The sequence below is a fragment of the Rhipicephalus microplus genome, chromosome 1 (assembly GCF_043290135.1).
Source record: "Rhipicephalus microplus isolate Deutch F79 chromosome 1, USDA_Rmic, whole genome shotgun sequence".
NCBI classification, from domain to species: domain Eukaryota; kingdom Metazoa; phylum Arthropoda; class Arachnida; order Ixodida; family Ixodidae; genus Rhipicephalus; species Rhipicephalus microplus.
Window position 1 is genome coordinate 286,082,735 of NC_134700.1, and position 27,844 is coordinate 286,110,578.

Below are 27,844 nucleotides of genomic sequence, written 5' to 3' on the forward strand. Positions count from 1 at the left end.
CGAAATTTCCGGAGCCCTCCGCTACAGCATCTCTCATAATCATATGGTGGTTTTGGGACGTTAAACCCCACATATCTATCTATCTTGACCCCAACCACTCACTATTTATGCGTCGTGAAACTATCACAATTCAGGCACACATCGACATCCCCTTCCACTAATGCACATCGCACCAGATAAATGACAGCTAGTTTTTATCTCTCGTGAAATCGTTTGCATACCCACAATAAAGCAGGCCCGGCACCAGGATTGTTTTATTGGGAAAGCACCTATGACAAATGAGCTTTTTAGAGGATGGGGAGAGGTTAACTTATGCATTGCGTTTTGAATATGCTTGCTGGAAAGGGGGGTGGGAGTTGGGGGCAGCTGCTTTCTCGCACACGCACCCTGCTGGCGTTTCCCCTATGTTGAAAAAGGCAGTCACAACAGCTTTGGTCTTTTTGACTGTTGGCCTCACAGATAGGTCACAGTAGTTGTGGGTTGGCCAATGAAGGTGCTTTTGTCACGTAACCCCTGTGGTCCAAACTAAGCAACTAATTACTCTGCTAACTTGTCTTGCAGGGTGGCCGCCTGGCATTGCACCTGCGCCAGAAGCTGCAGGCACTGTTTCTGCGCCGCATGAATTCCCCAAGCAAGCCGTGGTCTCAGTCAGATGACGCCGTGATTCGTGCCGTTGTTGGCGTGCTTACGTCGGAGGAAGAGGCCCTGAATCTTCCGCGACCGCCTCCGGGCATTGGACAGCGACCACGGCCGTCTGGTGCAGATGCCTACTCGTTACCTCCACCAGCGGCCGAGTAATGCACTTTCTGTCTTGTTGCACCTTGGTTCGTTGCCATTTATCTGCAGTTATTGTGAATTGTGGTCTTTCTCTCTTTTACTGCCTTTGCATAGCAAATGTAGAACTACGGTTCTTGTAATTTGTCACCTTGAGAAACCCTGAAAGCTTTTACAGAGCTATGCAGGATTCCTCCCATTTTCCACTGATGTGCTTTTATTATATAGAGAGCAAGGTGGAGACTTCATTGCCTTGTCGTGAATACCTTTTTATTGAGTATATTCGAAAAACAAAAATGTATTTTGAAAAAAATTATTGTTTGATGCTCTCTAGCTCAGTCGATGGCAAACTACAGACTCTCATAAATAGGGAGGAAAATGACCAGGATGAATTTCGTACTTTGTGAAACATGTGGAATTTTTTTTAGTCATATTCGTGATGGTCAGAAAAACGCTTGATGATTTGACCCACATGAAATGGTTTGTTCGGTCTCATTTTTTTTTTTGCTGGTAATGATTGATGAGCATTTTTTCAGTCATACTGAAACTTCTAAAGCTTAGTACAGTGTCCTGGCACATTATAGGAAATTGGATATGTAGCACAGAAATGCTTGAACCATGGCTGGATAAATTGAGCAGGAAAAACAGCACAAAAGAATGAGATGTAAAGAGAGGACAGATGATGGTGTCATTGTCTGTCTCTACCTTTTTTTTTGTTCTTTTGCATTGTTTTTCTCCTGAGCAGATAATACATGAAGTTATAGTAACTTCTCACATTTTGAAGTTTTGGTTGTATGTTTTCTTCGTTCTGGCCGCTATTACACGAAGTGTAGCTTTGAGCCTATGTATTTTTGTTCTTCTCCACCAGTGATCTCAGGAGCCAGGGTGGGGCGGACGGTTTTGCCGGTCGTCGGGCGGTCCTCCGTCGCGGAGGGTCCTTGGAGTATGGCCCGAGCTCATCACCATCCTCTCGTAGAGGCTCTGGTGCCAGTCTGCCAGCAACTCCTTTGGGTATGGGACGTTCAGAAGCAGGTAGGGGTGTACTACAAGGACCATGGTATAAAAGTTATCTATCTTAGACATTTTGACTTTGGTATGTGCCAGCTTTTAAACAGTATGGAAGATCCATGTAAAAATTAACAGGTTTCCATGGTTACTATTCTTGATTTTGGTCAAATTTGCTTCAGGCACAAGTTTTTTGACCTCTGCAAAATATCGTTTATACTTGTACAATGGCTCCGCCTGTGTAAAATCTACACCCAGAACTTAGGTATACAGTCGAATCTCATTAATTCGAACACGCTTAATTCAAACTTCCGGTTAATTTGAATTCATGATGAGTTCCCGTCAAAGCTATGTGTATTCCAATGGGCAAAATGGCCGGTAATTCGAACGCGCAAGCACCTGCGACAGCTCAATGCTGCGTGCGAAGGAAAAGGAAAGGCTTCGGTGGAGTGTTTGCTCTCTCTCAAATGCCGATCTGCAACGCAACCGTGTCACGCTTCTCCCTTTTCCGTCCCTGTCACATAAAGACCCTTCTCCTTCCAATGCCACGTGCGAACAAAGACAGGAAAGAAAAGAAAGCTGTCGCTAGGTTGAATGAATGTGTGGTTGAAGGAAAGGGAAAAGGCACTATCTTCTGCAGCCCTTGCGGGAGCACGGCTCTGTGCCTTGAGGGGGGGGGGGGGGGGTCTCTCATGTGCCGGTGCCACGCTTCCCCCTTTCCCATCCCTGCCTTGTAACCCTTCTCCATTCAACGACGCGCGCGAAGAGAGCAAAAAAAAATTGGTTTTCTCTCAAATGCTGATCTGCTTCTCTCCGCGTGGAGACGCTCCTCCTTTCTCGTCACGTGCTGGCCATGCTACGGCTGCGTAGCGGAGAGGCTCCGCTGCGCAGTCGTCGTTGTCGTCTTTAGAAGGTGTCGGCGCTAGACATTTCCGCGTGCAACTTCTCTTGCCAGAAGAATGCTGAAGCAGAAGTAGAAATGCTTTGCTAACTGTGCGCAAAATCGATTGACTCTCTCCAAAGCAAACGTGTGCAGTTGCGCATCACCGATTACTTCAATTATTAACGGATGTCCTGTGATTTGCGAATAAATGTAAGTCTTCTGAAACTTCCCCCTCATGTGTTAGCTGAATGCACATGCACACTGCATGAAGAGCCCTTCATTTATTTAGCTTTCATTAATTCAAACTTTTTTTAATTCGAACTAATTTTCGGGCCCCTTCGAGTTTGAATTATCGAGATTCGACTGTATTTAAACATTACTTGTGCATTTGCCACTGCCAATTATTTTTTAGATTTTTCTTATCTCTGAAATTTCCTACCAGTTGTTCGGAAGTTCGAGACCGATGTAAAATGTGTGCGACAATCGTGCTCCTAAAAAGGCACACTCAGAAAAACAAATGCACAGAGGTGCCCTTTCAGAGGCAAGCTCAGAATATTTCTGGAGACAAAATACTTGCTTCTGCCGCACATAACAGAGATGTGGAGCGACAGCTGTGCAGTGTGAACGGAAATGATGCACATGAAACAAAGAATCCATCACATTGAGACAGAGGTGTCCAGATTATCACATTTAAAGCCAGCAATTTATAAATTCAGCACTTTATGAAGCAAAAGAACCTTTCTTTTCGCTACTAACACACTACTAACGATATCTAGGAGATAATCATGCCAAGGAAAGTCTAGGGGATGGTATTAGAAGTAATTGTAATATAAAATATAGGGAATATCGTTAGAAGTAATCATCCGAGCACATTTACATTACAATTACTTCTAGTAACATCTCCTATACTTTCGTTGGCATGATTGCCAGTTCGATCTCATTATTATTGTGTCTAACAAGTAGTATATGCTGTAGTATTTTACAACCGATTTCACAATAGACCTCTACCGCAATGCGTCACAGCATGACGTCACTGGTGCACGTGCAAGGCGGTGGTTGGCAAAACACTCCCGCCGGTGCTTGGTTCCGTCAGTGCTTGGTGCAATTATTTTTTTTGTTTTCGAAAACCTAATCTTCATCTCACAGTGGCAACATTAGCTGTGGTATGTGTCAGAGAACATCTAGCTGTGTGATAAAGTGCGTGATGAAATATTCCCCACGCTGGCTGGCTTTTTAGCTAGGAGAAATAAAGACGTGGGGCGGCCTGTGTGAGGAACAGCGGCATCGTCTTCGAAAATGTGTAGTGTTAACTGTGGCGTGTAGTGTGCGTTAAGAAGCATTGACAATATTGGTTTCCCTTTACGGACAGTGAAACTGGGAATATTGTGCGTGGTGTGTGCAGTGTGAATAACACGATGTGTCCTGTTTGCGAAAATACCGATATTCGGTTTCAGTAACCAGTTTTTGATGAAACTTTACGATCTGACATTGTAGTCAAGGCAGAAATACATTTGACGCAATCATCTGTGAGTACATCTCAGCGAATGCACAGCGTGCAGAAAAATAAAAGTGCATGATCTCGGGGTGATATATACGACTACGCATTAGCTATAAGCATGTTGTAGCGTTGCCGAATCTGCATAAGCGCTTCACCACGGCTATAACTCGTACTATCGAATGCCGATACGTCTATTTTTGTTTCTTATCTACTTTGTACTTTTACGGCTCGATCCTTACGAAGTGACAATGCACATATGGAGTGTGTATCAGGCCTAAAGGAGCAATATAGGTACGAACTGTGCCATATAATATTAGATATTATTAAGATGTCAAGTTTTACATCACATGAATTTTTACGGGGTTATTCAGAAATGGAGCGGCAGAATTTTACTTTGATTTTCACGAGAAAATGTTAACCTCAGCCTAACCCACGGCAAGAAGTGTTTTTTTTTTTGTTTTCCATTCATTTCCGATCAGATTTTTGGGCAATCTTATCCGTGACGTTGCGCACAGCAGCTCAGAATCATGCTACCGCCAATGCTGTACTTCGTTTAAAACTGCATTGCACATGCCACAATGGAAATTGAATAAGTTTACATCCATGCCATGCAAATATTTCTCAAAGTGCTAGTAACCATGTACACTTAAAATGTTCGCTTTTGAAAAATATCAGATTTTTTTGTGGGTGTTTGCCAACTGCGTGGGTGAAGGCCATTGCATGCCAGTCGCGTCTCTCAGTACTCCAAACAAAGTTTCTCCATCCATTCAACTACGACGAGCATATTTACACACTATGAGCAGTGAACCTTCCACGACCCCCTTATTTCAAAAGCTGTGACTTTAGAACATAGCAATGTAGAAATTTCTGTTGAAGGAATGCAGACACGCAACTCTGTTATGCGGAAAGATGCCGCCGGAAGAACTTTCTTGCCAACTAGCACCTGCTCCGAGAGAGGGTAGGGGGGGCAGGGTGCTGCCCGCAGTGACGTCACATTGTTTACAAACAGTGAGAGGTCTATTTCTCGACCTTTAATGCAGGTACTTATCGAAAGAGTGGTAACAGTTCGTAGTTACACTAAATTTTTGCTAACGAAGAACAAGCAAAGTGGAACCCTGTGTGCTTTCGCTGTTGAATTACTTCAGGGAAAAAAGTATCCCAGACATGGTTAACAGCCCGGGCTACCTGAATCTTGAGATTGAAAAGCCGCGTTTACGACACATGCTCTAGTATAAGTGTTGGCGAACGCAGGTAGCTCATGGTGCTCGGACGATCGGTCCGACTGCTCATCCCTGCGCTCAACAAGCAGTGGCCAGCCCAGTCCGTGTGGCCCAAGTCCCAGGCACACAGTGACTGGTCACCGTCGATTCTTCATCATCAAGGCGGGCTCACACCGGGCTGTGGATGTCTCTCTTTCAACGGGCCTGTGGTCCTTGGGACCCAACACGGATCGCAAGATACAACCAGCAATCAGGGTTTGTAGCTGGGTGTTCGTGTTTTGCTGAAATCTGCAGAGTACTGGGTGCCATGGGAGAAAAAGGTATCTTTTTGGCTGTAAGGCAGAGTCATAAGCTGCACGTATTGTTGGCTTTGCCTTGGCTATGCGCAATGAAACACCCTATTTGCATAATTTAAACATCCCCACGATTGTAACATGCAGTAGTATTTAATGCCCAGAAACCAGCTTTCACGTGGATACACTCCGCTGTTACAGGTAGCGACCTTGCACACAGCTCCCGGACGAATTCGGCGATAAGCGTTTCCAGTTCGGGGTGCACTGCAGTCCGTCCACGAAACTTTTTTTTTTTTTTTGGTTGCTGCAGGATGCAATGTACTGCTTTTGACTCCTCCAGTATCGAACGCTTTCTTTCGATGCAACCAATTCCTGTTGTGCCGCGAGGTTGCCATGCGCTTGCGTTTACTCGATAGCTTTTTCCTAAAGCCAATCGTAAATTGCCATCGACTACCACTCAATGCTGAAGGTAATAGAAAAAAGAAAACAGCTGACTGACAGTAGATAACCGAGGCAAAATAGTGTTGCTAGAACACTGTAGGCCTAGCCTTGCCTAACAGTGCCGCTGCTGACGCTCACGATGGCAATGAAGGCTTTCGACTTCAGCTGCCCATTGTTGCGAGACTTCCACATTTTTTTCTGTCAATAACCATTATACAAGATGAAGGTTGACTTTTCATTGCATTGTTTTCTTTTTTTTTTAGTTCGACCTATATTCTGGCTTGCATGCAGGCAACGTCAGACTAAAAGTGACCCCATCAGATTTTTAATATGCTTCACCTCATCACACTCCTGTACTGCGACAAAGCTGCCTTACAAATGCGATAGCGTCGGTTACCGTATAAACCGAAATATAAGTCGAGATTTTTTCAATAAAATAATAAGCTAAAGTCGCCCCTCGTCTAATATAGCGGTGTCTAGCCGAAAGTGCATCGTTGTCTGGGAACATATGGCTTGCATGTGCTTGTGAAGCCAGACGCGGCCACATCCGCATCCAAATCCAATCGCAGTCTGTTTTCTTTGTGTTCGTGATGTCCTTCCGATCTGTTCCGATTTACGCTCTGCTTGACATTGCGCTGCATTTTTATTGGCCTTTTTTTTTTTCGTTCACTGAATATGTCCAGCGGTGCGAGGAGGCAGTACTCGGCTGCGTTTAAACTAGATGATGTTAAGTTCGCAGCAGCGAACGAGAATATGGCTGCTCAGCGCCGCTTTGGTGTATCAGAAAAAAGCGTGCGCTATTGGAGGGCGCAGAAAGGGAAGCTGCAGATGTGCAATCCTCGAAAAATGTCGTTTCGTGGACGAAGTGCCGTTCATCCGCAGCTGGAGGATAAGCTAGCGGACTTTGTGCGGAAAGTTCGAGCGCGCTCGTTGCCAGTGACCGTGGATACCATTCGCAGGAAAGCCGTGGAACTCGCTCGGGGAAGCTGGGCTCACGAGAGAAGAGTTTCGTGCACCGAACTCTTGGGTGCGTCGATTTATGCGACGCAAAGGATTTTCTCTACGACGGCGCACATCCATCTGTCAAAAGTTGCCGGAGGAGTTCGAGGACAAGCTCATAAACTTTCAGCGCTTCATAAACCGGCTTCGGGAGCAGAACGACTACATGGTGGGGCAGATTGGCAACACCGATGAGACCCCCGTGTGGTTTGACATGCCTTCGTCGACCACGATCACGCGGCGCCAAGGATGTGAAGCTGCTGTTCACTGGCAACGAGCACTCGCGCTTCACCGTCATGCTGGCATGCACGGCAGATGGTAGAAAGCTTCCGCCCTTCGTCATTTTCAAACGCAAGACAATGCCGAAGGAAGTGTTCCCGCCCGGTGTTGTCGTTCGCGTCAACAAAAAGGGATACATGGACGAGGCCATGATGCTCGAATGGATACGAGTGGTGTGAAACCGTCGACCAGGTGCACTGCTGCGTCTTCGCAGCATGCTGGTGTTGGATGCGTTTCGTGGCCACTTGACCAACGCAGTGAAACGCGCACTCGGCGACGGGAAAACGGACCTCGCAGTGATACCAGGTGGTATGACGTCCACCCTCCAGCCGCTCGACGTTGTACTAAACAAGCCGTTCAAGGACCGAGTGCGGCTGGAATACTAAGAGTGGATGTCCGGCGACAACCCCAAGACACCGACGGGCCGCCTACAGTGGCCTCCGCTTGTGACTGTTTGTGGCTGGGTGCTTTCCGCCTGGCGCTCCTTGCCGGATTCCATGGTGGAAAATTCTTTCAAGAAATGTTGCATCAGCAACTCGCTGGATGGCACTGAAGACGACGCACTGTGGGAGGCTGTCAGGGAGAAACTCTCGTCTTCAGAAGCCAGTGGTGCTTCGTCGGACGAATAGGAGCAGTTGCGATGGTGGTAGAGGGGAGCTCCGACGATCGGGATGCGGTGCGCCAATTCGCGAATAAATGTGGTTCGGCAGTTTTGGGTTGTTTTCCTTTTTTTTTCTTTTTCGGTAACCTGAACTTGGGGGGTCGACCTATATTCCCACTCGACCTATAGTCCGGTTTATACGGTACATCGAATTCTTTTTCTTTCTTTCGGCTCTTTTCAGAGCCACCTAAACGATGCATTTGTTGAATTGCGATGAGAGCCCCGTACTTCTGCTGCTACTTTCTCCATCAGGAAAAAATATTTGTCAAAAGGCATGCTTTCGTTTGCATTTGTTTTTCCAAACTACCTGATTTTCGGACATTTTTGGGTTCCTTCGAGGGTCCGGGAAATAGGACGTCTACTGTATTCAATCCTTCGTAGATTGTGAAGCATTTTATACACTGAACCTTTCAGCGGGTGTTACCTTGGTGCATTTTCTCTTGTTGTTTTTCGAGCATGTTTTTTTTTTTGTGTGTGTGTATGTGTGTGGTTTGAAAGTCCCAGGAAGATGAACTGTGTATTGCTTATGTGGTTCAAAGGGACACTAAAAGTCAAATAATAATTTATGTCAGAGTGAAAGCTCAATGTATGACAACATCTAAAACGACAATGTTATCAACAACAGTGCCCTACTTACCGAGAAATTAATGTAAATGCACAAGAACACAAGGGCCGCTGTAGAACATTCTCAAAATAATCCCGATTACATCAGACAAACCGCCTACAATTAACCACTAGTAATTGACCTAGCTGCACTAAATATAAAACCTTCCGTGCATCAAGAGCTGCAATAAAATGCTGCTTGTTCGTTTCTGTTTGATTCATGGAAAAAATAACTGCCGGACGTTACTATGGGGAATGGCGCAAGTAGTTCAAAAATTCAATTTTCACGTGGTTACACTGGAAATGTAGTGCCATCTAGCGGTGTGCAGTTAAACCAAAAAACGTGTGCCATGGCCTTCTGAGAGCAGGCGTGTGTGCCTGCCATCTCGGAGACCATTGTTGTTGCTGCTATGGCTCCTGCTGCTTTTGGTCTGCTCCTACTAGAGCAGTAAAGTTGGGCAACATTGTGCACGGCAACAGTGACATAAGCTGGTCCGGTCGGTCCGCTTTTTGAGGCGGGTAATTTGAAGTGCACTAACCCGATGTGAACCACTAAAACGTAATTTTATTTCAAAAAAGGCCCTTCCTTGGCACAAAAGTAACAATACAAGGATTCTGGAGCGCTATTTCAACTATCAACATCAACTTAATAGTTGCCTTTAGTGTCCCTTTAAAGCATGAGGCCAACATGTTCAGATGTTGACGCAATGTCGCTACGATGGCGTAACATAACTGACCTCTGAGTAAGCAGTGTTAAACTCTGTGGGGTCTCAAACAGAGACACGCTCTCTGGGAGCGAATGGACGCAGCGGACGCGGTCGGACTCATCCAAACAACACATTTATTCAACTACTTTGACCTCGACGATGTCGTCAGCCAAATCAAATGCATCACTAGTGATCAAAGTGGAGAAACACAACCGACACAACCCTGTACAATATTCCAATACACTCAATCAACATAAGAACAAACACAAGGTAGCACGAAGGCGGCGTCACCAACACTAGACTCACCACGACAGGCCCACTGTAAACGGTCTGCGGCGCCATCCCCACAGACTGGCCGCAGGAAGGTGACTGCTTGCACCATTCGCCACACGCTAAAGAGGACTGCCAATCTCTCATGTGCTGCCACCCAGCCTTGCGCCAGCCAGGCATCACTGCCAGCGCTACTGCGCTAACCGTGATGATGATGATTATGATAGTGTTAAAATGCTCGCAAGCACGTCACCTACTGCTCAGTAGTTGTGAGCCCTGAATGCAGCCTATGTGTGAACACATGTGCCACGAGGCGCAAACGACTTTACAAGGTTTGTTAGCATCCCCCCCCCCCCCTCACATTTCTCGGGAATAATACATTTTAGACTGAGCGACATTTTTTAAACAATATGCTGTGCTTTAAGCAATTGCACAAAAGATGCTGAAAGCACTTTTAACGTGTTTCAAGTAGGCACAGCCAAGCCTGGCAACTGTGTGGAAGCCAGCATGCACTTTAAAATGCCATGCTCGAGTGGCTCTGCGCTCGTGCAGAACGCTCACTCTTGTGTCATTTGTAAATGAACAGCAAGTGCACTGATGACATTGCACTGGCAGGTTATTGAACACACCAGATTCTTTGTCACCGAAGGCAATGCTGTCGGCCGTTTGTAATCGTTTCAGAATACTGGCCCAGGCTTGCTCCAAATTGACGGCTTGCTCATGTTGATAGCAGTGTGTTTAGCAAATCGTCATAGAACTGCATCGTTTTCGTTTTGAAGTTATGGGTTTCTGGTTAGTGAGTTTTGAGCCCAATCGTAGTGCGCATGTATTTTTGAAGGATTATTTTCAGAAAAAAAAAAGTTCATTTTAGAATCATGCAAATACAGTCTGGTTTCCCCAGGTGGCAGAGAGAAGAGCAAAAGCAGGAAGGTTATTAAATGACGTGTCTGGTTGGCTAAAGGGAGAACAATGGATAAAATACAAGAGTTAAAAAGCAATGAGAGACAGCATGAACGCAAAGGACACAAACATTAGCTAGTGGTCCACAAACATTTGTGAAGTTCAATAGACTTCAGGAACAGTAAGCACATTGCTACGTACTTTCATGACCTAGTGCATGTACGAATGCATTGGCCAAGGTCTCGGGATCTTTTCTTCCAAAAGTGGTCTTTCATTGCGGCACTTTCCAAACAGTCAGCAGATTTCTGAAATGTAAGCTTGTGCGAATAGTTTATTTTAGGTTCGAAGTGAATTCAAAGCGAATAGTGATTTTGGTCTAATAATTACGAATTGAATTCTAATAGTACTATATATGACACATAAAGAAAATTTGACATATATTTATCGTGACCAAAGCCGCGCAATATTTTTTTATTTAATTTAAATAAGGCCTGTATGCGAATCCCTTTTTTATTTTTCGTTCGTTCATAGGAAGTCTAAAGAACTTTGAATAGTTAGTAGCCGCATTTCAGTTTCGGTAGGATGCAAATGACAACCTGTAGTATACATAAGATTTTAAAATTTATTATATTTAGAGCATATAAGTCGTCATAACAAGCATCTAAGCTTAAAAGATGAGTCAATTTGAAGGTGATGTGTTCATATAAAGGAGTACTGCAACAGTTTTTCATATAACCATGGAATAAAATCACTAAAGAAGCTTATTGCCTCACAAATCCACCCCTACAAAAATTTTTAGAATCTGTCCAGTTCGAGTGGAGTTGCAAAGATTTGTCGTATGCTACAATTGCATTATCTCTTTTCGTCCCGATGAAAGTGATGGAAGCTAAAGAGGGAGTGATGGCAGGGGCAAAGAAAATACGTCACGCGCACCTCGTGACCTTGCGCACTTTCCCCCCCCCCCCCCCCGCCCTTTATTTTTCCGAATACGCGGCTTTTCAGTGCGGTCGCGCGCACGCACGCGTCGACAAGTGGCGGCCTCCCGCGGAGGTCTGGGCAATGACCCTGAGCACCATGAAAGCCAATGGCTGCGACGAGTTATTTTTGAGCTTGGCGTCATTTGTCAAGAAAAGAGAGCATTTCTTAACTGACTTTTTTTGTAGACCGAGTACTGCGCTGTAATGTTCGACTCGCGTGTTTTTGGAGCCTCAACTAGGATCGGCAGTGCTTTCTGACTATGCTCAAAAAGTGTTGCAGAGCCCCTTTAAACTTGAAGTGGGGCATCATGGCAGAGCGGATTTTTTCTTTTTCTGGAAGGGTGCTTTCATGGTTAAACACTCCTTCACCCCAGTGAAACCACCTTTACAAGCAGTTACATGCCAATTAATAGACATTTTTTCGTTTATTGCAAATACTTCGAAATTCTCAATGACTTAAACTAGAATCGAAGCGAATTTAAGTACTCTAATATTTATTGGAATATTTGAAGCATTCAAATATTTGCACAAGCTTACTTGAATGTGCTATGGCAAAAAATATTTGTCATGTATAGATTTGGACACATCTACTACAATTGGTGGACCGACACGGAAATGATTATGTAGGCAAGTTGGATTCTGCATTACTGTGATGTGTGTCACACCTTGCATTTAAAAAAGAAAAGTTACTATAAGTAGCCTCATTTCGTCATCTTGGAACATGCACATTCATCAGACACAACTGTCCTAATGATCATTGGATGCCATGTTCATTGTTGAGAATGTGCTGCATTGATTCTCGTTGTCTGCTCTCCCCATACAGGAAGGCAAGGAGGTGATACTGATATTCTCAGTGCATGGAAGTGGACACTTTCAAGGCTATGCGATGCTCCTGGGACCAGCAGCCAACAAGAACTGGCCCACTGATGATCATGATGGCAGTTCGGGAGGCCGTTTCTACTTCATCAAATGGAAGCACAGGCAAGGATCACTTAACAACTGGAGACATTACACAGTGAAATAGCAATTAGAAAAATCTATACTTTTTTTTCTCTATAGCCCCATGTCTAATGCATGATTTAGCTATCTCACTTGTTCTCTGTGTGGGTGCTAAACTTCCAGCTAAAAATCTTCCCGTATCAAGGCGCTCTTGCATTAGTTTGGGTGCCCATCAATTCGCCTGTCGAGTTATCAATTTTTTGCCGTCCAATCTGTTGATGATTGCCTGTACCATTGCACTATCACATCTCACATAGCTCTGAGGTACAAACATGATTAATAATCTTATACTGTAGAATTGTTTGTTAATTCATCCATTTATTTACTATTTAATATCAATTATCAAAACATTCTATAAAGCGCCCATCAACTTGTTCAGTAATCTTGTTTAATGGCCCGGGTTAAGGTGTAGTCATATTTTTAATTCTATTCTATAGTAATGTGAACATTTTCGATCTTTTACGTTTGCTATTACAGGTGTAACCTGTCATTCCAGAACACCAGGCATCTGTTGAACCCCTGGAATGAGAACCGGAAAGTGCAGATTAGCCGAGACGGCCAGGTTAGTGGAGCATCTAACGTACTAATTGCATGCAGAATAACCAGCTACAAATGTGGAAGGGAGCACGACCGCACTTGTTGCACTCAACCGGTCTTGTGCATTTCTGTGCAGGAAGTTGAGCCCAGTGTTGGCGAGGCTCTCTGCCACCTTTGGGATGGCCTTCCCGATGCTTCTGTCATCGAGTCTGTTCGGCACTGACGGGATATAGCGTCTACTTCCTAGTGAATGTCGCTGAAGAGACAGAGGCACATCTTCTGCAAGTTAGGCTTCGCAGACAGCATGCGCGACAAGACAACAAAATTGTGTTGGTTGTGTTGGGTGCCCCACCCCCGTTAAGCATTGTGCTTTATTTATTATTGTTACCTTCTTTTGGATGGCACAATGAATCTGAAGCTCGCCTTGCAATGCACCTCGGCAAAGGATCAATATTTGCTGCGTTAAACATTTTAAGTTCCTTTCCTTTACAAATCACTCATTGAAACTCTGCACTCAAAGTTCTTAGCACAGAGCCACAGCTGATACATGGTTCGTTCAAGTCATTTGAGTAGTCATATGGAAAATAATCCGTTAAGTTTCTCCTGTTCGTAAAGCCCCTCAGAACTGTCACAGTAATAATAATTCAGGAATTTTTGTCTTGGTAATGGTCTAGAACTGTGTCACGTTTGTATAAGAATGCTGTATGCTTGGACATTGTGTACCGTGCACTTTGAATGTATCTGGGAAAACGAAATCGCATATCGAGGGGCTCTTGCATTAGTTTAGTTGCCCGCCAACTGCACCTTTCAACTTTTCGAATAGAGCATAAAAGGTAGTTTCCTTTCACGTCTAAAGCGAAAAGGTCTAGGTATCTTGTTCTGGGAGCAGTAATATCTGTAGTACCCCTGCTGAAAGTTTTAGCCTGAGAACCAAAGTGCTTGCAAGGTCACCAATATTGAATGCAGGGGTAGCAGTATGCACCGCAGCGGTTCTTGTGCTTCACGATTAATTGGGCTCTTTCTTGGAACTCTTCACTTCAGGGTGAACAAGCAGCCATGTTTCGTGTGGTTCTGAGAGTTTTTGCTTGGTCGCAGATACATGCGCCAGACCAGAGCATCTAGAATTCGGGTCTACTGGCAGTGGTATGGTTAGCAACCTGTAGTACCAACCCTCTTGACAAGATTCAGTTATGCCAACTGGGCACTTGGTGAAGTCACTGCACTGTTGTAAATAAGTCAGCTGAGAGGTGCACTTTACAACTGTAACAGTGATTTCAGACAAGTCCAACAGAAGGAAGAAGTGCGCATTCACTTTGACAGTGCCCTTGAGAGATCGAAAATGTGTGTTTATCATGTTGTCACATATTTAAAATGTTGCAGGCAGAGAAACCTGTATTGTTTGGTATAACTGTCAGTTCAAGCGCACGAATGAACAGAAATGAAGAGAGGACAAGTTGGGCTAGTTTGGATATGCATGGTATAACTGTCTGTAGGAACTGACAGTTATACCATGCATATCCAACTAGCCCAACTTTCAATTCTGTTGAAACCTGTATTGGGAAGCATTTGCAAGGGTTACAAATATAGCAGTGCTGCTTGGTAAAGAGCTCTTGTAAAGCCAGCTGTTTATCATCCTCTCATCGGGTGCCCAAATTTAAGAAGCAGCCAGCAGACATGGTCGTAGTGCGGGAGCAAGCTGAGGTAACATGCTTGTCGTAGTTTTTGTAAAGGTATCTGAGGACTTTTTACCCTGCTTTCTCAACTGTGACACCATGCAGCACGCATTTAGCAGCTCGCACTGCTATAATTTGTGTTCTGCTGTGACAAACTGTTCAGAATTCAATTGCAGTGCACTAACACGAATTTTACTGGAGCAGTGTTTGTGTAACCTATTCAGTGTTTGGATATTTGGATAACTGGCGCTTGCAACACAGCCAAGTGGACTTTTGTCCTGCAATTGCGGGTACTTACTCTTAAGACATTGGTATTCTGTCTCAAGCACAGTTCAATGAAATGCAGATTTCGTAATTTTTATTAAGTGCAGTTTTGCTAAATTACTTCGTTCAAAAGTGTCAATTTCTAATAGTTTTTTTTTACTGTCTTTACAATCTTTTGTTCTATTTGTTTGTGGTGCATGATATATTAGGATCACATTAATGGAAATGAGTGGTAAATATGACAAGAGTGTTTACTGTAAATGTATAGCTTGCTAGAGGTATTATTCATTGCAAGACCTAATATATTTCTTCAGGTTTTGGGGTGGTGCAGTGCTTACAACTGTTTTATCTTCTGCATATGTACAAATGCAAATCTGCTATGAACGATTATTCACTATTAGTTCAGCTTGATACCAGTACCAAGTTCTTTTTTAAATGTAACGTTGATTGTATTTTCACTTAGTTTTAAAAACTCTCAACAAGTTGTTAGTTGTAGGAAGCTTCAGAATACGTGATCTTTCAATATCCCCATACGTACTACAGCAGGTCTTATCTCTCTGTTAAGGAGTTACATGAGCTTTTGGAATGTGTTGTTTACATATGTGCACTGTGAAGTTGAAGGCACTGCAATTTGTGATGGCAGCTAAGAATCTCATGCACGGCAGCCATTTTGTGCCATTCTAGTCCCGACATTTGAAAAAAAAAAAAAAAAGTTCCTTGGTGTCTAGTTGAAAGTTGTACAAAGCTACAAAAGAAGCTCACACCAGAACCGGAAACAGAAATATGTGAGCTTCTTTTAGGTGGTTGTCAGTGTTCAAGAAATCGCCTGCACGTGTAAATTTCCACATTATTCATTTTCTTAGCCCCTGTATCTGTGATGAATGGATTATACTAACATTTGCCTTTTTTATTTACTCACACTGCCAAACAGTTTATTGTATGTTGCTGTTGCTTCTATTGCTTTGTAAACTGTTGCGAGACTGCAATGGACTCCCATTGAACATTGTGTTGTACTTGGTGATGTAATGTTGTCTGGTCATAAGATAATTTTTTTTTTTTTTTTTTCTGAAGTCTCCCTTTCAATGTTAGGTCTGCTACACAAGGGAGTACTTGTTGAGTGTGTAGCATGTGCATACCTTTAGAGCATCATTCTGTGTGTACTTAGCATAGGTTACAATCATTTTACTTGATGCAAAGATACAGCTCCACAGTTATCGATACAGAGACTAGAAATAAAAGGTTGGTGCGTCAAGCTTGCCCATTTATGAAAATGCAAATGTCTTATGCACAAAATAAAAGTGTACACAGAGACAATCTTAAGTGCCCTAGCAGTGGTACCTACGCAGTTTTGGTGCTCTAACAATGACTTCAGTAGAGGGAATAACCGCCAACTGTGCAGTCGCCTAAATGGCAGGTCTTGCAGACTTCCACAAGACAACGCAGATCACGTATCTGATTTAGTCACAACGTGCAAACGGTCACTTAAGAGCGTCCTTGAGATCCTCATTGCGTGCCAGCTTGTGCATGATGCGTCGTGACAACGGCTTCATGTATAGTCCATTTTGAATGAGAAACTCTTTGCTCTGATGTTTCACGGCACCATATTCTAACTGGTAATGGCACAAAGTCTGCAGTGGTTTTGTCAACACCTGCATGGCAGAAAGCGGAAAGAACAAATTACAAGCTTGTCGTTGCCATTATAACTTTTGTGATTTGCCAGATATCATTTAGAAGCATCATCATAAGATGTGGACAGTCGCATACACAAGCCTACAAGCGAGTAATGAGTGAGAAAGCATGCCACACGGGCATTCTTGCTTTGGTCTAAAACTGCTCTCAATTACATTGTAGATAAGATGCGTACGAATAATCTTACCACTGTTGTGCAATTCACTCATGAGCGGACTCCTTATGCTGCCTAACACAATGTTCTTTGTTGTGTGCTAAGACGAAAAATTCAAATTACAGCAAACAATTGTTAATCAGAACTTACAGTTAATTCGAACTGATGTTCTGGACCCAGCGCAGCCCTGTGTATTCCTATGGAATAAAACTCCCGATAATTCGATTGGATCAGTATCCACAATAGTTAATTCGAACTGGGAGCTTCTGGTTTTTGATCGCTCTTCTCAGACGTCAGCTCAGAGTGATCACAATGTGCTGTAAAAACATGCCAGATGAGAGGTGGCTTCTTTGGCCTCTGCTCATACAATCCGACACGATTTCTGTTCATTTGAGCGCCCATCCGCTCTTTCGAATTGGAACAAGTGTATGGTCCCCTTTGAGTTTAAATTAACGAGCTCTCACTGTACCTGCCAACCAACTAAGCATGCAGCGAATAGGAAAGCATCACGCTTGCGCGTACTCGCATCTGGTGCACATAATGTCTAAAGAATTTCATTTTCGTTCAGCTGCAGCTTAATGTGACGGCAAGTGATCTGCACATCTTGCTTGCTTACACTCGCTCTACTTTCAACAGAGGTCACTTTAGTTTGTAAATAAACTTGCCTCTTGAAGATGTGGCTTCTCCTCGAGAGCTGCCAAAGCATAGGCCACAGTCTCCACCGTTGAAAGACATTCACTTGTTGGCTGAGTTCGTATCACATAGTGGCTTGCCTGGGAAGCATTCACCTGCACCTGGACGAAATTTAAATCTATACGAGTAAGCCAATTACTCGCCGGGTAACCAAACCAAACATGCACGCTTGTAGTGCCCTTCCCTTCCATGTTTAGTAACATGTATTTGACCTCGAATCGCTATTTGCAAACTATTCAAAAAGGTTGACTACTGCAGTACACTTGCAGTACAAGTGTGGTGCACTGTAATTAGTGCACCAATTTCATGCTCTCTGGTCTTGCCAGACGTGACAATACAGGGAATACAGTGGTTAATTTAAGTAAACTGTTACACATTGGGGCACGATTACTGCAAGTACTAGTGATTTGAGCAATCTGCCCATTTTTTTCGTGGCTCATAAAATTCTTAACTTAGTTGCACAAGCACTGCGTTTTCAGTAGATTTCATGAGCATGAAAGAGAACTTGCGTGAACTAGAACTGGCCGTGTGTTCGAAAGGTGTCTAACACCTGGTGCAAAGCCAAACATTTGTTTCTCTTGCAAATACTTTTCAAGGTGATACACTTACCTGCTGCAATGAATGCAGCTGTGGGCTGTTGAAGAAGAGCGAGCGAGCCTGTGACCAGGTGCCATCTAAAACGACGATGTTGTAACCGTGCCCTCGCTGTTGCACAGTGTCTAATGATCGAACATCCTTGGCCTCAGGCCCAGGATACAGCAACACAGTGTCCGGTGATGGAGGATCTGCAAGGACGCTTTCTAGAGCCCCATAGCGTTCCCGTGAGAACCTGCGTCCTCGAAGAATTATGCACCTCTCGCTGGAAAGTGCTGCCTCAAGCATGGGAGCTGTGGACAGGTTCCGTTTCATCTAAGGATGAGAGAAGTACGTCACTTGCAGGGTAGAGTGCTGGCAACAAGTTTCCACAACACAACACTGGAAATTTTTCATGGTTGCAAGTACACAACGAAATCGAAAGGTTAACAGCTAGCTTAGCAGCCAACTCTCAAATTTTCACCTGAGCATATTCCAACTCAGTACCTCTGTGCTATACGTGAATACCAATTAGTTGGGGTGCATGTGTGACTGCCAGTATGACTACGGTGAATGTGGGTTGTAAAGCAACAATAGATATTTCTGAAAAATTGTGATTTTCTTTTGCACATTTTAGTGTGAGTGACAGCAACTTGTATTTACTTCAGGTTACCGACATTAGGGAGTTTTAGAAAAACGTTTGCAGGTGTTGCGGGCGTTTCCTTAGTTGCGGGCGCCGTGCGAGCTTTAGATTAGTGTTTCCTCACCCTAGGGAAAAGTCTAGGGACTTTCGCCCCGACCGCAAACCCAAATGCACGGAAGCTACAGACAGCACTTCGCGGGCCGCGATCGCCGCACGCTATTCCGGATTTTCTGCGGGCGGGCCGCGAACGGTGGTTCGCGTTCCGACGCATGCGCAGTGGCAGCGATTGCACCGCAAGGGCTCGAGGTGCGCTATTCTAAAACGAGCGAGGATACGTTTAGCTGTTGCGTCAAAGGTGCCGCCCTTGTGTATAATTATTTCCCTATCATTTATTCGTCGTTTTGTTCACCTTTCTCAATGCATTTTACAGAGAAGGCGCGTAATTGTTGTAATTTGCTGTTAACACTGCGCGCACGTGTGAAACAGAGTTCACCATTTTACATTAGCTCGTTTGGTTCAGGATTTTCCCAAAAGCACCTGCGAAATGCACGTGAACTTAAATATAGGTCATAGCACTTTTTCTTCGAACAATATGTGCGATTTTGCGAACTTCGTAGTAGGCATTGAAGTCAGGGTGAAAGTATGCCAGCGTTACCTCTCCGGGATGCTGGAGGATGTAAACCTTACTGGAAATAGCCACTGGGGTCGCCGGTAAGGAACAGCACCAGCAAACAGAAGGCGGCCGTCTGAAACGAATTTATCAAGATAATTGACCGATTTTGGACATACCGGTAAGTGTACAGCGAGAAAAAAAAAAACGTCAGATCCAAACCTACCTGCACTTGTTGCATAAGTCTCTCTTTGGTGGAGGATCGGCCAAGATTTGACCGAGGTGGCTGAACACATCAGTTTCATCCTCGCTGGTTGCCATTGGCTGGTAATTAAAATCCAGCAAGCAGCACGGGCACAGTATTCATGAGAGAAGTACTGTGTATCAGGCACCAAACAGTACACGGGACAACACCAGACACATCACAGAAGATGTGAGATAACACACCATGCACCACACTAACTACACACCACTAGCTGCGCGTCGCCATCTTGCTGCTTTTTGTTACGCTTGTTGTTTGATTGTTTTTGAAGTTCCCGCTCCTTTTACTCACCAAGTAATCAAACTAGTTCGCTTTTTTTAATCACTTTAGAAATGTTTTTACGTTTTATGTGTGTTTACACGTGCCTTTGTTAGTGACAAAGAGCAAATAGTTACCAATAAAAATTACTTTTTTAAGTTTGGTCTTGTGTTGGATTTCGTTGTTCAGCTTTGGCAACGGCTTGGGGGCCCGCCACTCAAAACCGATCCGCCGATGTTTTTGCTGGGACGAGGCTCGCTTTTTTTGCTTGTTTCTGAAAAGCGGTGCGGTAGCTCTTTGCGTAATGGTAGTCCAGTGCGCCAAAACGGTAAGCTGGGACAGGTAGCTGCCGAGTTGCATGACAAGGTAGCGCAGCGACTCTTTGTGAACGTGTTTCTTTCGCGCGAAGCCTAAAGACTTGACACACGCACCGTGACAGACGCCAACATCGGGGAGCTCAAATCCAGCGCGGACGGGGCGACGCCTGCGCAGAGTCTGGTGAGTTTTTTCTTTTCCGTGCACTTCCCTCGTGCAAGCTGTGCAATGTTTCCTTTTCTTTATCGTGCGGCACTTTTTTATTAGAGCGATTTGCAGCGCGTGCTGCGCGCAGGTTTTCGCAAGTTTCACTCGCTCGACCCGCACCGTTTTCTGTGCGTGCGTTTGGCCGTTGTTGGGTAAATGGCAGAACTACAGTGTAGCAGAACTGTTCTGTTTTTCCTGCTTTGGTCAGCCCAATCGCGAAGAAGATAGCGGCGATGTTGGTAAACACGATAAAACTCAGCACATATCTGCTGTCGTTCGCAGAATGTTTACTTCATTTCGCCTGCGGGTCACGCGGCCGCGTTGAAATATCTTGTCACATTCCGTGCTTTTTGACGATCCCTTCATGTGTGTCTGTGTATGTAGAGTCTTGTAGGAGCGTTTCGGACAAATATGAAGCAATCGATTGTTCTTCAGAGCCTTCGAGCGTCATCCGGAAATTCCGAGTGCTGTGATTCATGTGTCGCGTCGGCGCTGGCTGGCCTGCGGCGAGCGCGGGCCGCTGCCAGCGGATGCAATTTATTGGTTCCTGCCACTCCCCCTTGTTTCCTCTTTATGCTCCCTTGTAGACGGCGATGACGGTCGTGTGATGCTTCACTATCGCGTGTGCCGATGCCTTGCCGCTCTGCCACGGAAACGCCTGCGACCGTTTAGCTACTGATAACTGATCCGGTTTCGCTTTTTTGCTCTTCCTTCTCTATAACCATCTATCTCGCGAGCCGTCACTGACTGCATGTTTGTATCAGCTTACTTGGTAGTGCAATAAGTGTTTTTTTTTTTCTTCGAAATCACGATCCATTTACCATTCCCCTATGTGTCATACACTCCTGCTGAATCGCAAAAGTTGGCGTTGTGAATTGTGGTCTGCGTTGACCGGGTGCATTTTTTTGTGTCCTGCGCATGACTACACAGCTGCGCAGCTGAAAAAAAATCAGTATTGATAAAGAATCGGGGATAGACATTCCTCGTAAACGCGCATAAGGAATTTTGCGTTGCGCTCCCGGACATCTTCGCCCCGTCCTGGGCATTACACGCGATTTCAATCCTATATTACCCATTAAGTGCTTGGTGGGATGTGTAGACCAAGCTCCCGAGCTTGGTTTATACATCTGTGCCGGCTGGTATCTTCACTCTTCAGCGACCAAACCGACCATCTTACGTGCTCAACTCGACTGATCACATCACTGCTGTTGCTCGAAGTTGTATGCTTTCGGTAACACAGGTATTCACGAGCGTAAGATTTCTTCAACTGGCTCCGATAGTACGTTCCACCTTAGTCCCTCGATAACTTTAGTATTGGACTGTGGTTGCGCTAACTGTCCCCCCCCCCCTCCCCCACCGCTTGACGATGGTACACCACCGTAGAAGTGTGGCAGTTTGGGTTAGTTGGTATGACATGACGACGGTTACAGCGCGAAAACAGAACGAGCGCTCGTGTCCTTCTTGTCTCTTTGTCGTCGATCAGTTTTCGCGCTGTAACTATCTTCAGGTACAACACCGTTGTGAAGTGCAGCGCAGCCCGCTATTCGAAGAGCCGTGGCGCGCACATTATGCGTGTTCTGTGTAGTGCGCGCGTGGTTTTCGTGACGGAATGGTGCAAACCCGCGCGCGTGTACGTACGCAGTGGCACGGCTCGAGGCTCGAGTGCCTCCGCTGTGAATGGCAGACCGAAATAGCCTCGTTTTCCGGCGCACGTAGAAGCTCTCGTCGAGCATTTTTTTTATTACTTTTTTTTTTCGTTCTTGCTCCTCCGCTCTCATCAGTGTGCGTGCGTGTCAGTTTTGGGCACTGGCACGGCCGGGCGTTCCGAGAAAGAAGAGATGGATCCCCCGACGGTGAGAGGAAGTAAAAAAAAAATGCAAGCGGCTGGGCTCTACTTGCGAGACCAAAACGGCCCGGTTTGCAGAAATAAATGCTCGGCTCTTTTTGAGCCTCCGTTCGACCCGCTCTCGAGCAGAGGCGATGCCGAATCGCGTGACGCCTCCTCGCGACCTAAGAATTTCTCTTTTAGCCGGGCGGTAAATCGGCAGGGTTGACGATCTCGTTTGGCCCATGAGACCCCTCCTCCATAGCTCTGTCGTGCACCGTTTTCGTTCACGTACCGACCGGCTATTTCGCGTGCTGTCGGCCGATTGCGGCGCTCTCATTTGCTGTGTTTGCCATTTGTTTCTCTTTTTTCTTCTATCGTATTGCATTGCAGTTCTTTCTAGTTTCCCGCCCTTTCTTTCTGGTTTCGCTTTATTCTGGGGAAATGGCTGTCGGTCGATCATCGTTGTCGTTCGTCGGCGGGGCGTGCCCGTTATGAACCCAGGTCTTGTCCCACTTGACGATGTGACAGTACGACAGAACGAAGGAAAAAAAAAAAAAAGACAGGCTTGCACGAAAGCTGGGAGAAACGTTTTGGCTGCATACTGTACTATATAGTCAGCGCACTTGCGCGAAATGTTTTGTCCCGTGGCAAATCCGCGATCGACTCGCGGATAGCCAGGGTGCAAGGAAAGAAGTTAGGCTGGAAGCGCCCACGATTCTCTGTGTGAGGATTTGCGCATCCATGGCGGGATGTTGTCAACTTGCCCTTTTGCACTCCTTAAATAACGGGCAGGTACGTCAAGGACAATGATGAAATGATTAAATGGGGATGACGTTAACAGGTAGTGAAAGATTGCGGATCTCTTTGGCCCCTCTGTCTAAACACCCCCTCGGTCACAAATGTCGCCATCGTACTGAGCTGGCGGCTTAGTGGACACTGTTGCTTTCGCGGCGTGGAAGTGCTGCGTGATATTATCGATAAGAAATGATGAAGTATATAGATCTCGTGTAGGGAGTGGATAATAGCGCCCGAGCTCATTTGTTTACAGGGATACGAGGCGCGAAAGGTGCTTGGCTGGCTTTCCGCTGTTCGGGATCAAATTTGCCAGAGCAGTTATCTAATTGTGGATGCTTGCACTTGTGGGGAGATTATTGCCTTATCAGGGCGGCTTATAGTACTCATTAATGATAGGCAATATATTGGGTTACATATAGCTCGGATGTTGAACGGGTCGTCCACAGCCGTGTCTGTATGCTTGCCGGGGTGGATACAGCTCAGGAAAGTGACCATGGTTATAGTGTGAAAACAGAACGACGACACAGAGACAAGGACACGAAGGACACTCTGTGCCGTCGTTCTGTTCTCGCGCTATAACTATCGTCATGTCATACCAACTAGCCCAAGCTGCCACACTTCGGGAAAGTGAAGATGCGAGTGACCAGCCCATTAATTTTGTTGGCAAGCGATCAAAAAAAAAAAAAAACTTCCTCTGTGGCTGTCGCGTGCCAAACTACATTTGCCGAATGCTTATAGGAACATCTCTTCCTGGACCGACGTCGTCGATGGCGAGGTGCTGTTGACGAAAGGCGCCCACAGGATGCTCCCTATCGAGAAGAGTGTGTCGGGAAGTGAGCTGCTGCGGTAGTGCGAAAAAGAGAGATTCGGCCCAGTAAACGGTCTTCGACGTTTAGTGCTTTCGTCGTATTCAACAGATGGTTCTCTGGCTCCTCTTGTCTCGAGGAATGGCTTCCCTAAGGTGCGCGGCTGCGGATGTGTGCGATTCTGGCGGAGTGCCGTGTGGTCGGCAAAGATAAGGTTTTAAGTGAAGGCTGTCGTCTCTTTTGGTGATCTCCCTTGCTTCCACAGTCCTCGTTCCGGGCATTTTCTTTCTTTTTTTAAAAAGCACGCTCCCTGGCATGGCCTTGTAGGCGGAAACGCCCTGGAACCGAACGTATTTGAGGCTGCAGCTGTTAAGAACAAGCGTCTCGCTAGACAATGGATGGGATGACAACTGATGGCGCCTCTTCCGGGCGCCGATGGATGTCGCGCCTGTCGCCCAACGGAATTCGGAGAATTTTTCGGGAAGCTTACCACTACTCGCCGTTGGCCTCTCTCGTCGGTGCCTCGCACTCTTCGTGCTTCTTGATTTCACGCAAATGCATGTGTCTGTCGGATGTGTGGCGGTTTGGGCTAGTTGGTATGACATGACGATAGTTGTAGCGCGAGAACAGAACGTCCCTTTGCCGTTGTTTTATTCTCGCGCTATAACTATTGTCTTTGTCGGATGTTGCGGCTGCCGCCGGGAGTCCCCTGAATAGTTTCTCTCGCGGGAAGCCATTCAGACACCCTATAAGTGGTCCTTGAAGACGGGTCAACGGAATCTGCAACCCTAGTGGGCGCATTCCTCGAAACCGGCTATTGTAAGCACTCACTTTAACGGGCCACGACACTTTAACCCTACAATTTGTTGTTTTCAGCGAAAACTAGCAGTAGAGAGTGTATTGTGCCTACAAAAATATTAAAAATGGGGCGCGAAAGAGAATGTTTCAGTGCAAAACAGGTCGCCCCGCCGCGGTGGTCTAGTGGCTAAGGTACTCGGCTGCTGACCCGCAGGTCGCGGGATTCAATCCCGGCTGCGGCGGCTGCATTTCCGATGGAGGCGGAAACGTCGTAGGCCCGTGTGCTCAGATTTGGGCGCACGTTTTAAAGAACCCAAGGTGGTCGAAATTTCTAGAGCCCTCCACTACGGCGTCTCTTATAATCATATGGTGGTCTTTGGGACGTTAAACCCCACATATCAACCAGTGCAAAACAGGTCCCAGGAATCGCCTGCTGTAAGCCCCGCCCAACGCCGGCTAGCGCCATTTAGCCTCGCTGCATGTGACGTCATGCATGCGCAGCAAGGAGCGGAGCCAACCACAGTTTCGGCTGCTGCAAGTCGTTTCGTTTCAGGGCCAATCAGGTGACTGCGGAGCAATGACGCTCGGCGACGCTCGCTTTTTACGTCACGGCTCACGAGTGTGCCAGTGTTGCCGCACGAGTGGTTATCAAAATACACAGTTATCAATTAGGCGCTGGACTAAACGTGCTAAAAATTCGTGAGCTTATTTTGAATGCACAACCTATATAACACGTATGATCGAAAATTGTTTGGTAGTATGGCTTTAACTAAATCTCATTCCACCCGCGTTGGGAGTAAAAAGATTGGGGCTTGGACATGCTTTCTTCCGTGTTTCCGTTACAGAACATTCCTAGCTCCGTTGCCGTGGAATTTCGGCATGTTTAAAAAAAATTCATACGCATTGTGTTGATGCATACAACCTGAATCAGAAGTACCCCACTTTGAATTTCATATTGATACTTGATATATACTCTTAATTATGTACGTGCGTAGCGTTCTTCTTCATTTTTCACTTTTATGAGCATGTCCGTGTGCGTTGAATTTTGCTCTTGCGTGATGCACCTTGACGTCCCTGCGATTGTTTACAGTTTTTTTAACCATGTAAATTGACTTGGTCGTTGCGAGTTGCCGGTGGCGCTTAGGACACACACACTCCCTTTCTGACTTCTTGAAATCACTCTGGTAGTAACTCCCAGAACACTAGCGCCGTTCTCGGTCACTCATTATTCGTGGTAGGCCATAATTTCAGACGCGATAACTTTCGCCATCTTCGGGCCGCCGTCAAACACATGTTGCATGTATAGCGATGGACGAAGGAGAAAAACAAACCACCAGAATCAAGTCAACGGCTACCTCTCGTGCGTTGTAAGTCTTCGTAAAACTGACCAAGTTTTGTCGTCCCGTCTGTGGATGAAGCTCGGCTATGGTACACCTCTTTGCTGAATTGCAAAGCTTTATGCAATGTTTCGGCGCTGTTTCTCGCCGAGTAGCAATTTCTCAAAAAGTTATCCGCGGGGGGGGGGGGGGGGACTTCGTTCCGCCGGCCACTCGATGCCTGTTTCGCCGTCACGTTTAAGCCGCTTCTTCTTTCGTCGTTCCTGACATTCTTGGCTGCTGCCGTGTGCCGGAACCTGCGCGCGGCGCTCCCCCCTTTTCTTTCTTGCAAGTTGGAGCAGTGAACCTTACTTAGTACGCCCATCATCTCCAGTTTCTCCCGCCTCCAGTGAGCTGCCTTCTCCTGTAACATCGCCGTTGCGTTCTGCTCGATTGCGCATACCATCTCCATTACGTGATCACCTACCTGCGCGCGCACTTTCGCGTTCGTTCGCCCTCCCCCCCCTTTCCCTCCCTTCTGGCCTAGAGGTCTCTCTGCACCGGTCCCAGCGGGCTTCGCCTGCGTGCCGACGCCGCTGTTTCCCAACGCCATGCGCCTAGAGTGTTCCCGACCCGTGGGGGAGTCTTCTTCTTTCTGCGCCTTCGCTCCGTTTTCGCTGTGTTTTCTGACGGGGCCTTCGTGCGTTGCACTACCGCGGCCGTGTCTGTACACTCTTACTTCACCGTTCAGCAGCATTTCCGATGGAGGCGGAAATGTTGTAGGCCCGTGTGCTCAGATTTGGGTGCACGTCAAAGAACCCCAGGTGGTCGAAGTTTCCGGAGCCCTCCACTACGGCGTCTCTCATAATCAAATGGTGGTTTTGGGACGTTAAACCCCACATATCAATCAATCAATTCACCGTTCAGCACAGTTCGTGAACGGACAGAAACTGTAAAACGAGCCATTTGGACACCGGGAGGTTTGCGTACGCACTTGCCTTGGGTTGCGGCCAATGCACGCGCATGACACGCTTTGTATCTGCGTGCTTAACCAAAAAACCGGACGCCTGTTCACAGTACTGGAGCGCTTTGCTAACGTTAGGAGGGGGAGTTCATAACGCGTTGTTTCGCTCGCCTGGTTGGTTGTTTAACGACTCCTAGCACTTGGGGCCCTATGCCTAGCCAAGAAACCTAACGTAAACGAGGGGAGGGGGGAATCTGTACTTCAACTGAGCAATCGGAAACCATCGTACGAGCGCATTTCAAATTGACGACGCAGTTCTTTCAGTGCTTTCGCTATATTGGCGGTGTACTCTCATTGCCGGAGGAAATCGGTGCTTCATATCCAATCCACTCCTTGAGCTATGGTGTAGGAGTTGCAGTGTTCGTCTGCTGATCGAAAAGTCGCGGGTTCGATTGCGGCCGTGCCGGTTGCACTTTCATGGAGACTAAAATGCTAGGCTCGTGTAAGATCGATTTAAGTGCGCGTTGAAGAAGCAGCCCCTCCTCTACGGCATCTCTCGTAATCATATCCTGGTTTTGGCGCGCATATATATATATATATATATATATATATATATATATATATATATATATATATATATATATATACAATTTGTAAGTTTTCGTACTTGGGCTTGTTCCCTTAACAGGTCGTAAATGATGAAGAGTTGCTGCCCCTGGCAGAGGATGTCTGTTGAACCAAAAGCTGTCGGTGTGTAGCACTGAATTGCGACAATAAGCCTTTTCCTGTCGCCGTCCACCAGTGGATCTACGCAGCATGGTGGTCAGTATGCTCTCTATTGCAGTACGCAACTCTTGCGCGTGCGGTTGCTTTTACGGTGCTGCTGCGAGCCTCCGTTGCCGCAGTATGTGGCTGAACTGTTCGGGCTCTCCTGTGAATCGCTAGAGCCA

At 46.0% G+C, this 27,844-nt stretch overlaps 2 protein-coding genes across 4 annotated transcripts in view; one reads left to right on the forward strand and one right to left on the reverse strand.

Annotated features, from left to right (window-relative positions):
* LOC119188296 (3'-5' RNA helicase YTHDC2) overlaps window positions 1–13,540 on the forward strand; it is a 94,936-nt gene extending 81,396 nt beyond the window's left edge. Inside the window, exons 23-28 of one of the 2 annotated variants that reach the window (XM_037436267.2) lie at window positions 562–794; window positions 1,643–1,806; window positions 5,412–5,635; window positions 12,334–12,491; window positions 12,987–13,071; window positions 13,183–13,540. In XM_037436267.2, the coding sequence (XP_037292164.2) occupies window positions 562–794; window positions 1,643–1,806; window positions 5,412–5,635; window positions 12,334–12,491; window positions 12,987–13,071; window positions 13,183–13,269 (951 nt within the window). In that variant the 3' untranslated portion in view covers window positions 13,270–13,540. The remainder of the gene's footprint in view (window positions 1–561; window positions 795–1,642; window positions 1,807–5,411; window positions 5,636–12,333; window positions 12,492–12,986; window positions 13,072–13,182) is intronic. The other variant, XM_075865068.1, reaches the window with a different exon arrangement.
* A 2,610-nt stretch (window positions 13,541–16,150) lies between these two features.
* On the reverse strand, window positions 16,151–19,830 carry Dtwd2 (DTW domain containing 2). 2 transcript variants are annotated; one of them, XM_075865077.1, is made up of 5 exons: window positions 19,572–19,830; window positions 19,391–19,481; window positions 18,129–18,428; window positions 17,492–17,620; window positions 16,151–16,632 (listed from the first exon to the last, which is right to left on the reverse strand). In XM_075865077.1, the coding sequence occupies exons 1-5, from the start codon at window positions 19,664–19,666 to the stop codon at window positions 16,462–16,464; spliced, it is 786 nt and encodes a 261-aa protein (XP_075721192.1). In that variant the 5' UTR covers window positions 19,667–19,830; the 3' UTR covers window positions 16,151–16,461. The 2 variants fall into 2 exon arrangements, with proteins under 2 accessions (XP_075721192.1, XP_075721193.1); XM_075865078.1 differs by having other exon boundaries at window positions 16,217–16,632; window positions 19,423–19,481; window positions 19,572–19,796.
* Between the last annotated feature and the right edge of the window lie 8,014 nt (window positions 19,831–27,844).